The sequence below is a fragment of the Heloderma suspectum genome, chromosome 3, assembly GCF_057233095.1.
Source record: "Heloderma suspectum isolate Gila_16-S chromosome 3, 16-S_ref, whole genome shotgun sequence".
Taxonomy (NCBI): Eukaryota; Metazoa; Chordata; class Lepidosauria; order Squamata; family Helodermatidae; genus Heloderma; species Heloderma suspectum.
The window spans coordinates 25,696,724-25,709,223 of NC_139460.1; the positions used below are offsets into that span (position 1 = coordinate 25,696,724).

A 12,500-nucleotide genomic window follows, 5' to 3' on the forward strand; every position below is an offset into this window, starting at 1 on the left:
ATGGGCTTCTGTCTAACTTGACAGTGAAACACTTTTTGTGATATGGATAATGAGACTATTGGCACCTATTTCATGGGGCATATCCATGCTACAGATTTAAACTGGTGTAGCCCTCTCCCCAAGGAATACTCGGGATTGCAGTTCTCTGAAAAGGAGGTCTAGGGATTTTAGCACCCTCACCTAGGATTCTTTGGAGAAAAAAACATGGCAATTAAACCAATATAGGTATTGAAGATGTACTGTCAAAGATGTACCAGGACAACTACATGCTATGCTGGAGGGTGGGGAAGCTGTAATGCCACTATTTTCAGCTGTGCTCTTCCACTGAGCCTTCTCCACATCCACCCGAAGCACTTATTTACTGGCACAGAAATTATGTCCTCAGTATAATTAAAACAATTTAATTGTATTTTGTTTGTTCATTTAGAGAAGGATCAGTTAATAGTTTTGTTTTTGTTTTGTTCTCGTTTTTAGAAAAGTGATCAGAACTCTATTCCTAAATAATTTATTTGTAAATCTCATTGATTTCAGTGGAGCATACCTCTAAGTAAATATGCTTATGAGTGTAAGATGTGTGCACGTGTGTGTGTGTCTGCATGCACACACACAACACAGAAAGTAAGAGAGAGCTTCTTGATGTCAGCAATTACACCAGCATTCAAATTTTTTAATGATGCAGCTTCCCAAACCATATTTTGTCTTTTAAAATTTTAAGATTATTAAAAATGGTTGCGTTTCCCTCTGTGGTCAGGATTAAATAACTCTGTTCAAATGCTGGTTTCCCCCAGTTACAAATCAAAAAAGATCTGTTCAAGATGTGTCTCCTTCTGTATCTGCTGTAAAAGTGTCAATTATGTTTGAAGACAAAGAAAAAGAAAAAAGATAAGACTGATATGGCTTTCATTGGACTGCCAGCTTAAGAGTTTTTTTTCCTTTTCAGAAAGAAGTTCATGTTATCTGTTACTTTGTTCCTGTTTTGGCTCAATACACAGTTTCTCCCCAAGTTTTCTGATGAGTTCTGCCAGGTCTTCTGTGTTCTGTGATTTTTCTTCAAGGAGCTCATAACGAAGGCTTGAGATGTCCTGTTTAATTTCTTTCAGCTCACCTAGAAGAGAGAGAAGATCAAGGGCTTACAAGAAGAACAGGAGAAGCCAGATCATATTTTTCAGAGCTAAAGCTTATTATTACTATAACTACCATCATCATCATCTGTTCTGATATTTTATGCACAGGTTGTGTAATTTTTCCAGTAGAATTATACATGTGTTTCCTGGCTTGATGGATTCAGAAGCTATGATAAGTAGCTATCCTGGAATAGCTTTCCAGAATTTCATAAACACCAGAAATGTTGTATGTAGGGATGTACAGATAGTTTGTTTAGCGGATTGTCAAGTGACTTTCGTTCTGTTGTCTGCCCATCAATGGAATTGGATTTTTTGTTTCCGAATGTGTACAAATTTGCACGTGTGGAAATGTGCAAATTCTTCTGAAACGTGCATTTTAGCCTAAGGGGGAAATGTGCATTTTTGGCCCTTTTTTATTTTGCATATTTCTCTGCAACAAAACTTGCACAAAATTCAGGAAAGTTAGAAAACCAGTCTGCGAGTCTGCGGAATCTGCCCAACGGGGGAAAAGCTGGTCCACTGCGGAATGTGCAGGTCGGATTAATGAAAATCCAAACTCATTTGGTTCTTTTGCGGATTTCTCTGACATCTCTAGTTGTATGCTACCCTTTATCACTGAATGTCAGGTTTGGGTTATCTATCCTGTACATCAGCAGTAGTATTCCTGTTTGGAGTACAGTCATGCCTTGAAAATGGTTTGGAAGTCTATGTCTTGCTGTATTGAGTTGTTTCATTTATATCCCACCTCAAGGTGGCCTACACAACAACTCTGTAAGGTAGGTTAGCCTGACAGTGGGGGGCCCAAGGTCACCCTGTGAGTTTCATGGATGAAAGATAGTTTGAACCAGGTCTCCCCAGTCCTAGTCGGACACTCTAATCTAGAGTTGCTTGAGGATTTTTTTTTTTTGGTCTGCATTTTTAAGTTAACTGACCCAATTCACACTTCCTGGACTGTATGTGGATTGAAATGCAGTTATCCTTCAGTTTTCACACTTCCCCAAATTTTGCGATACATCTTTTTACTCAAATAATGTACCAAAAATGTGTATTTTAGGATAAAATGGATACACAAATGTAGGTGGGAAGTTGAACTTCTAGTTCTCACTGAGAGAAACTATCTCTTAAAAAAGCCTTTTCAGGGAGGGGTCAACTTCTCCCTTCTGCTCACCCATGGTGTGCTTGAAATCACCCCCTTGCTTTATAGGAACTTGCAGGATCAGTTCACCATATCTATTTTCCTACTTCTTTTTCATTCCAGTCATTATATTTTTTTCTTAAAGTGTTGTAATCCAAGAGCTTTTCTACATGAGGCTGTTAATCCGCTATTAATCTGCTATATCAGCTTTAAAACTGAGATCTGAGCACTATACGAGGAGTGTTTCCTTTGCTGTTTTTCCACTACATAGCCTCTAGCTGGCACTGTGGTATAGCAGAATAGCACAAATACACAAGAGGAAATTGTGCTTTCTGTCACAATAAATGCCACATTTTCCCTGCTCTACAACATTCATTAGATAGAGAATGTGAGTTAGATACAGAAGCAAAACTGGAGGGTTATGACATCATCTAAAGAACCCATAAACGACCGTGAGTAGGGAATGATGCGTGCACAATAAATGCCTCATGTAGAGAAGCCCCCAAACCCATGAGCTAGGGTGCTAGAAATTAAAATGTATTTTAATAAAGATGCAATTTAAAACTGTTTTTAAAAAATCCTTTGTTATCCCTTGTCCTGCCTCAGTTCTGCTACCCAGTATGCAAACTACATCCATTTTAGAAACATACCTTCATTGACTTCGTCACTCTCCTTGTCTACTTGAGCTTTCAATACATATCGTTTAATAAGGCGTTTCATAATTTTCTAGGAAAGAGGAGCAAAACAATCTTTCTAGTATTGACTTGTGCATCTTGATCCTTGACAGGTTTACTTAGAAGACCAATGGGGCTTACTCCCAAATAAATGTGCATGGGATTGCAAAGGCATACACACACAACTCAGTATTTTACAAATTAACTCAGAAATCCTGCTGTTTTCAATGGGGCTTGCTCCCTAGTTAACTATGTGTAGGACTTCAGTCTTAAGACCAAATTAGGTGTGATGCAGGAGACCCATGACCAGTATCTTATTTTAAATTTATAAGCAGCCATGATGGGGCCCAATTGGATCAGGACAATGACACTGTGGGAATTGTGCCTCCATTCTATTTTCCCAATCAAAATCCTCCCAGCTGTTACGTGACCCACATCACATATTGGGGTGGGGAAGTTAGCATGTCTTATCACTGCTTGGATTCTTCTATAACTGTGTCAAAGAAAGTCTGGCCAATAGCCATGTGAATGCTAGTTATTGTCCACTGAGTTTCCTGGCTTGTGAACAATCTGTTTCCATTTGGCTTCTGGTTTCTTTCCAGTTGTTCTCTGTTAGAATCTAGATCTTACCTGGTACTTCCTTTGAGGATTGCTTAAGCTGTTTAAGTTGAGGTCATCTCTGCTTCTTATACTTGATTGCTTACTTTGACTTATCTGAAAAATAACAAGCAAGAAAAAAATACTAAGAAGTGAGGATTCTTAGGGAAATCCAACTTCTTCCTCTTCTTCCACTTTCCTCCCACATATTTCAAGTAAGATACTTTAAGCATTATTCCTTTCATTTCAAATGTTTAGGCTACGATGTGCCATTGCTTATGCAGTCAAAACACCACCACTCATGTACCAGAAAGAGGTATCATCAGGCTTGGGGAAACCCTAAGATTTGCAGAAGTACACAAAAAACTTTCAGGGGGAACCACTAAGGTGGAGAAGAAACCCCAAACACATAGAATCATAGGGTTGGAAGGGGCCTACAAGACCACCAAGTCCAACCCCCTGCTCAGTGCAGGAAGCCTGATTCCTAGGTGGTCTCCCATCCAAGTACTAACCAGGGCTGACCCTGCTGAGATCAGACAAGATCAGGCACATCCAGCCCTGAGCACAGTCAGCGGTGGATGTGCCACAGAATGCTGACTTATTGTGGGGGGGATGGAATTGCTGGAATCCTGATTGGCAGCACTCCACACTGCAACAGTTTGTTGCAGGTCCCACTAGAAAGACTTAGGATTGGAGCACACATCACTGTGGCCCTAGAAAATGGCTTCCCATCCTTATGGGTGAATAATGCCTGTTTTAGCAGAAATGTTTGCTAGTACCCTCAATATGACTCTTCCACCCCACCCAAACCCATCCTACTGCGAGAGTCCACAAAGCCATGTTAGTCTGGGGCAGCCAAAAGAACCAAGAGTGTTGGTTCTCTGCCTTAAGAACAAGGAGATTTTATTGTGGCATAAGCTTATATGGAGTGAAGCCCACTTGCTCAGATGCATGAAGCCCAATCTTCAGGTAGTAGACATATTCGTATACAAAATTAACAGTAGATAAGTAATAGGAAATCGTGGTAAATGGTGGGGCCAAAAGGCCATGAAATGAAATGGGGTGGGTGGCTTTGTGACATTTCTATGTGGAGTCCAAATGTATACAAGAGAAGAGCAGAGTGGTGCAATCACAACAGCAGTCACTGTTAGAATACTATCAATCTGAGACTGTCCGCTTATTAAGCGCTGCTGGGGAGGATGGCTTCTCATAAACTGGGTTTGTTTTCGTTTGTGTTGCAATGGTGGCTTAGCCCTACAGAGCACTACAAGTGTCGTATTTAGCCTAAAAGAAGCTACGTTTGACATTTTTGCTGCACTAAAGTGGCTTGCTACCGAAATTCAGCGGAAAATAGCATCCCCCCCCCCCGGCACCCCATGGAATGCGGCCCATGCAGTTCTGGGAGGGCAAAAAATGGACCACGGAGCCCTGGGAGTTACCCACCCCAGCCCCAAAGGATCAGGCTCCTTTAGGAGTGCTCCTGGATCCAGCATTGGATCCACTCCTTTAGGAGTGCTCCTGGATCCAGCATTGTTAGCCTCTGTAGCTGATACCGCATCTCTGGCCCTGTCTGGACAGAGATGGCCTTGCTACAGTTAGTCATGCTCTGGTAACCTCTGGGTTACTGCAACGCACTGTATGGCTGCCTTGGAAAATGATCTGGAAACTTAAGCTAGTCCAAAATAGGGCAAAAGGACTTTTAACTGAGACTGGATGATATAATATTATGCCAGTGTTTTGCCATCTGCACCGGCTTCCAGTCTATTTCCAGGCCCAATTTAAAGTGTTTTGAATTTTGTGTTTTGACCTCAAAATGCTTGAGGTCAAGGTACCTGAAGGAGCATCTCCTCCTGTATATAACTACCCAGACCCTAAGGTAATTTTCTGAGTCCCTTCTCTGGGTGCCCCCAGTGAATGATTTGAGGCAGGTGAGTATTAGCGAGAGGTTCTTTCCAGTGGTGGCACCCCAGTTATGGAACACCCTCCCCTGAGGCCTGCCTGGGGCCTACATTGTGATCTTTTTAGATGAACACTTTTCTATTCTCCTGCCTTTTTAGTATTAAAAAGTGTGTGTGCATGCGTGCGTGCGTGCGTTTTCGATTGTTGCAGTGCTGTTATCTTCTGTTGTTGGTCTTACCTTGGTTTTATTCTGTGGCTTATTTAATTTGTTTTAGATTTTACATTCAGTTCTTTATATTTGTATTTTATCATCTTAATCTCATTTTATGAACTAACCAGAGAGCTTCAGCTATTGGCCAGCATAGAAACACAGTAAGTAAGTAAGGGTGAAATCCTATGACCGCTAGACAGCGGCTGGAGGCCACAGGATTATTTGGTTTTTGGGAACTGACCTCACAGCCTGTGCTCCGAGGTCAGTTCCCAGAAAAACCCTATTATGCCATGCCCCCTCCCCCTCATAGCCGGCGCGGATCATCCTGGGCTCTACACTTGTAACAGCAGCATGGAGCGGGAGGAAAGGGGGTGTTCCTGGGGGCAGGGAGGGATGGAGACCTTGGAAGGGCCAGTACAATGCTTCCTAAGCATCGTCTGGCCGCCACCCCCTGCTCCGAAGTGCTGCTGCTAGACAGCCAGAATTGGCCGTCTAGCCACAAATGCAGAGTAGCCGAAGCACAGAGAAGATCCCTCCCTGCATTGGATAAGCGGTCGCCTCCGATAGATAGCCTATCCCCATAGCATTGCTCCCTGAATGTCCTGTTAGTAGTTGATGCAAGACTGCCTGGAACTCAGGAAAGAGCCTTCTCTGTGGTTGTGCACAGAGTCACGCACAGCGTCCAAGCCTTTTGCAGGAGTTAGCCGGTGTGCCAGTATCTAAAAAACTGTTCAAAACAATTCCTGTTTATTTCTTTGTGGTTATGGGAAATGGCTGCTATAGATGGAAGGAACTAATCTTCTTTGAATTTAGGAGGGAAGGTCCCCCCCCCATTTTTTTTTTTGCATTCAGCTACCAGCAACATGATGAGGATTACTGAGTTTGTATAGATAATATTTACTGGTTCCATGTAGGAAGTTTAACATCATGAAAACATTATTTTAGTAAGGGCTGTAATTAATGTTTATATTTTTCCCGCTGAAGAGGACCAGTTTGGTCGAAACTTGTTTGGGACATAGGAATTGTAGACAGTATTTGTACAGCTTTTTGATTTGGAAATCAGTGTTGTAACTATGTATATGTGATATATTGATGGATTGCTAATCAGTTGTTTTACATTTTGTGTGAAATATCTGCATTTATATTTTAAAAATTGTCATATTTTAAACACACATAATTTTCCTTAAACATGTTCCGTTTTGTTGTTTGTTAGTGGTTAAGGACAGAACCATTTTACTGCTGTTTGTTTTTGGGACTCAGGAAAGATCCCTCTCTGTGGTTGTCCCTGGACTCTGGAACTCCTTTCCAAAGGAGATTCATCTCTGTTGACCTGCCTGATAAAAACCATCCTTTTCGGAAAGATTTGGCCTGCCAGGAGTGACATTATATCAGATGGGTTTTGCTGTTACTTGTTGTACTTCTGTTTTCACCTTGATTTTTGAGGTTTTGATTATTAACTCAATTAGTATTATATTAAATATTTCAGCTTTGTTTTTATGTATTTTAATATCATGTTTCTAGTCACCATGAGTATTTTCTTTTCTTTTTAAAAATGTAAATGCAAATTCTTTTATCAATCAATCTATCTATCTATCACAATCAAGCTATGCTGGTTTAACACCTGTAGTGGTAAAGAAACTCAGACTTCCAAATTAAGGCCAAATTGAATATAACTGAATTTACAGATGAATTCTAATTCTGCTATTTTGCACTGCAGCCTCTCTTCAAAATCTTTTGATTGAAGCATGGCGGTTTTGAGGTCAATAATATTATAACATTTGAAGGTTTTTTATTTTAGAAAAAAGCAGGTAAAGGGGGAAATGGTAGAAGAGTATGAAATTAGGCATGCTATGGATAAAGTACTGTGTCCAGTTCTGGGCACCACATTATAAGGACAATGACAAATGAGCATGTCCAGAGAAGGGCGACCAGGATGGTGAGGGGTCTGGAAACCAAGTCCTATGAGAAAAGACTGAAAGAGCTGGGTATGTTTAGCCTGGAGAAGAAAAGGTTAAGAGGTGACAGAAGTCTTCAAATATCTGAAAGGCTGTCATGTAGAAGATGGAGCAGAATTGTTCTCTGTCGCTCCAGAGGGCATGACTAGAACAAATTGGTAGAAATTGCAGGGAAGTAGTTCGGAAGCAGGAGACAGTGGTTGATAGTGGGACAGACTGACTCAGGAGATGGTTGGTTCTCCTTCGCTGGAAGTATTTAAGCAGAGGGTGGACTAGCATCTGTCAGGCATCTGTAGTTGCATTCTGCATTGCAGATCCTGCATTGAGCAGTGGGTTGGCTTAGATGACCTCCATGGCACCTTCCAACTCTATAATTGTATAATAACTGGACAGAGGAATGTTTTCTCCTTCCCTCATACTAGAAGAACCTGAGTCAGCCAATGTAGCTAAATAGTAGTAGATTCATGACTGACTAAAGGAAATACTTATTCACACAGTGTATAATTAATTTATGCAATTTGCTTCCATCAAGATGTGTTGATTACTATCAGCATAGTCAATTTTAAAACGGAATTAGACTAATTCATGGAGGATAAGGCAATCAATGGCTCCTAGTCATGATGGCTATATACCACCTCCAGCATCAGAGACAATTCTCTGAACACCAGTTGCTGGGGGGTGGAGGGGAGCAGGAGAGGGCTATTGCCCTCATGTCCTGCTTGTGAGCTTCCCACAGGCATTTGGCTGACTGCTGGAGGAAATGCTAGACTAGATAGGCCTTTGGCCTTATCCAGCAAGGCTCTTCTTATGTTCGTACACTTAGGGAGATGGATATATTCTCCTACCCGTTTCTGAATGCTGTTATTCTTCTGCTTAGGGACTGTCCATTGTAGAGAGCAGAAGGGCACTATTTCACAGCATGAACATTAATGTGTTCCAACACTGCTCCAACATTAATGTGTGATCAGGTGGGTGGAAGTGAGAAGCAGTGATGTTGCTGAAGTTCATAATTCCTTGGCTACCAGGAATTATGAATATGAACACTGACAACTCATAATGCTAGCTTTCCATATGAAGGTTAGCCCTACAGCCTGCAATTTCTTCTCTGTCCCTCCCTCCCATTCAGCCACTAACACAGCAGGCAGGGAGGCCTAATGCTGCTATGGAGTGTTACATACCTCATGGTTTCTATAACATGCCATAGAAGACTTATAGGCACTGTAGGAAGGAGGCAAAAGGGAGAGCTTTCTGACTGCTGCCTCCAAAGAGGATGGGAAGAGAGTTAAGAAGACCAAGAGAAAAAGAAAGAAAGAGAGAGAGAGAGAGAGCGCAAGCAAGCAAGCTGCCACAGAAGTATCAGCCACCAGATAAGAGATCTGGGAGATTATGAACAGGTGCTGGCAATTTTTGTTGTTGTGGGTGGGGAGGGCAATTTTCCAAGCATTTTCTACTTTTGTTCATAATTGCAGGCCTCTATCAGAATTGAGCTTGGGTGAATTTACCACCAGAAGCTTGTTAGAAGTTTCCATTTGATCAGAGACTTTCATGTATAACTCATGTACAGCTCATTTCTAACATAACAGTACTGACATGGTTGCCACTAGGACATCAGGGATAGGAATTGTGAAGTTCCTGCCAAGTCCCATGCCTCAGAAAGGGGCCCGCTGCCAGTCCCTGGGGGCTCCCAGTCCTGCTGTTCTCTTCTTTTTTAATGCTGCCTAGACATCTAGCCTGCCCTAAGCAACTTGGGACCAGAGTACCTGGCAGACCACCTTCTCTTATATATACCCAGGAGACATCTAAGATAATCAGAGAAGGCCTTGCTGGTCATTCCAAAATGAAAGGAATGGCACCACGAAGAAACCTGATGGTAGGCCTTCTCTGTAGTGGCACCTACCCTCTGGAAAACCCTGCCCTGTGCAGTTTGGGAGGCAGAAAATGTGGCATCTTTCAAAACCTCCTAAAAATGCACCTTTTCACCCAGGCTTTCCCTGGGTTGTAACTGCTTGTGGGTTTTACATTCTACTTTTAAACTTTTAAAAGTATTATATTATGTTTTATCATGTTGTATTTTATGGTTTTAATTGTTGTGAACTGCCCAGAGAGCCTCGGCTGTTGGGCAGTATATAAATGTAATAAATGATAAATAATAATCTGCCTCTGTGAGCAAGGGAGGAAAGAGAAGATCAAGAAGAAGGAGCAGCAATATCTATAAGCTTTGTCCTCTGAAAAGTGGTTCAGATTGGGCCCAGAGCAACAGGAAAACAAATGGGCAGCAGCAACAGTGGGGAGGGGGGGGGAGGTGTGCATGCTCATGGAAAGACTCACTGAGAGCATCATGCTGAAACTCATCACGCCCTTGAAATCTGGAACTGATTGCCCTACTCTTCTTTGATAGCTTCCCAAGTTTCATTACATGGGAAGCTAATAGGGGATAGCAGTAAACATTTGCCTTCTGTAATGTAAGAACTGAGTCTGAGTCTCTAGAAATCAAGGAAAAGCTCTTTGATCCCTCCTAGTGTAAGAGAGATAAAATGATGGGGGAGTGTTGCTCATTCACACGCTTGCACGGGGTAGGCAGTTCAAAATGAAAGGGTTCTAGTAGGACCCTACATGCCCCAAGAATGCCTTCTGATCTTTGCAGTACAGCTTTCAGGAAGCAAAAGCAAAATCTCACAGGAATGAAAAATCTCACAGCAAGAAGTGTTTTTTTAATCATTTTCTAATCTTCTATGTGTTGCCTCTTCTCATATTACACTGCCAATATGAGTAGACTATTTATTTTACTCATTTGCTGCAAAGGAGCAAGCCTGCAGAAATAAACTCTCTAAAGTGAAGGTACGTTGCATTGCATTATTTGAGCACTTGGTGGCAGGATGTGCTCAGTTTCCAAACACCTTTTTTTTTAGGGATGTCAGAGAATTCCGCCACGGATCTCGGTGAGGCCCTCCGAAATCCATGGCGGAACAAAGCCCCCCCCCCCCCACGAAAGGCGTGCAAAACGGAGCACTTACCTGCTGCCGTCCACGCTGACTTGCGAATGGCGGCCGTATCTGTGGCCGCCGTGATAGGCTACGTAAATAATTATGTAGCCTATCACAGCTAATGCAGGGACACCATTTGCAAAAAAACAACAACAGCGAACGCAAATAGCGGCGGCTACGGCAGCCGCCATTTGCGTTCCCTTTTTTTTTTTTTTGCTGTTTTAGCCTACGTAAATATTTACGCAGGCTATTATGGCAAAAAGAAAGAAAGAACACAAATGGCAGCCACTACGCCATTTGCGTTCCCCCCCCTTTTTTTGCCGTAATAGCCTGCATAAACATTTACGTAGGCTAAAACAGCAAAAAAAAAAGGGGAACGCAAATGGCGGCCGCCATAGCCACCATTTGCGTCCACTGTTTTGTGTTTTTTTTGCTGTGATAGGCTACGTAAATACTTACGTAGCCTATCACAGCAAAATACAGGGACGCAAATGGCGGCGGCTACGGCTGCCGCCATTTGCGTCCCTGCAGGCTGCCCAGCGGCCGGATGTCCAGCTGTGGGCGGCTCCGCGGAATCTCCGCAGAGCGGAGCCAGCCGGACAGAATGTCGATGGGAGGGACGGAGCGCCTCCCCCCCACTGCGAATGTCACCCTTCACCCTTTTCACCCTTCGTAAAGGTAAGTGACTTTCGTACATCCCTACTTTTGAGTCCCTCACAGTGTTGAGAGGGTGACATGAAACATTATATCAGCAGTATTGCACTTCATTGTTCATTTACCATGTAAGTAATAGCCATTCCTTTTACCTGCAGGACTGAATCATCAAATTAGAGCAGCTGATAAATATTCTCTATGAAGATACAGAATTGTTCAAACTGAGCTCCTAATATAAACATTATATTGGTTTTAACTTTTTACCCTGAAGAGGGAAAACGGACAGGAAAGGAAGAGGTTTTTTCTTCTTCTTTCCTTTCAGTGCATGCTTGCCTTCCAACCTTCAGCTCACCCCATTTCTACCATAATGAGTTTGACAATAATACAACCTTGGCCAACGATTGGCCCTCTTACTGCATGTCTTCCAACAACACCTATTTATAGTTTCCCACTCTGTACATCACTTGCAAATCTATACCAAATCTATTTCTGTAAAGCGTTATATGTGGGGTGGCCCTTGAAATGGTTCAGAAGCTTTAACTTGTACAATATTCAGCGGCCAGAATTCTGACTGGTTCATCATGATGGAACCATATTACACCAATTCTTAAGAAATTACAACTAGCTCCCTATTCTCTTCCTAGCCCAGTTCAAGGTTGCTGCTTATCACCTTTAAACCCATAAATGGCTTGGGTCCCTAATACCTGAATGACTGCCTCCTCTCATTCTATCCTGAATGAGATAGAATTTTTTTCTCCAAAAAGCATCAGTGGGAGATATACACTATATATCTACAAAGGAGAGGACCTTCTCGGTTGTAGCACCTCGGTAGATACAATTGGTGCTTTGTTTTCTTTTCTGCACCAAGTTAAAACATTTCTTTTTGCCCAGGCATTTTAACATTTTATAATTTTTATATGTATAAAACTTAAATTCAATTTTAAGATTAACTTTTAAACTGTATTGATTAGTGTTTGATCTGCTGGTTGAAGAGTTATTATTTTTTAATTTGTTTCTAATGTGTAATTGTATGGTTTTTATACTGGATTTGCTTGTTTTTGAAGTCGTGTACACTATGCAATGATCCTGTGATTGAAGGATGGTTTATAAAATTCTGAAATTTATTTCTTGTATGTATGTATGTGTGTAAAGGTAAAAGGTAAAGGTGTCCCCAACCAGTCGTGTCCGACTCTAGGGTGCGGTGCTCAGCCCCGTTTCTAAGCCGAAGAGCCAGCGCTGTCCGAAGACGCTTCCGTGGTCATGTGGC

The 12,500-nt window shown here is 42.1% G+C and overlaps 1 protein-coding gene across 1 annotated transcript in view; it reads right to left on the bottom strand.

The window, feature by feature from the left end:
- Positions 1 to 495: 495 nt before the first annotated feature.
- The window catches only part of TRPC6 (transient receptor potential cation channel subfamily C member 6), a 145,512-nt gene continuing 133,507 nt past the window's right edge, over positions 496 to 12,500 (bottom strand). The window contains exons 10-12 of the mRNA XM_084842669.1: positions 3,564 to 3,647; positions 2,910 to 2,985; positions 496 to 1,105 (exon numbers count right to left, since the gene is read on the bottom strand). Of these exons, the coding sequence (XP_084698795.1) occupies positions 954 to 1,105; positions 2,910 to 2,985; positions 3,564 to 3,647 (312 nt within the window). The 3' untranslated portion in view covers positions 496 to 953. The remainder of the gene's footprint in view (positions 1,106 to 2,909; positions 2,986 to 3,563; positions 3,648 to 12,500) is intronic.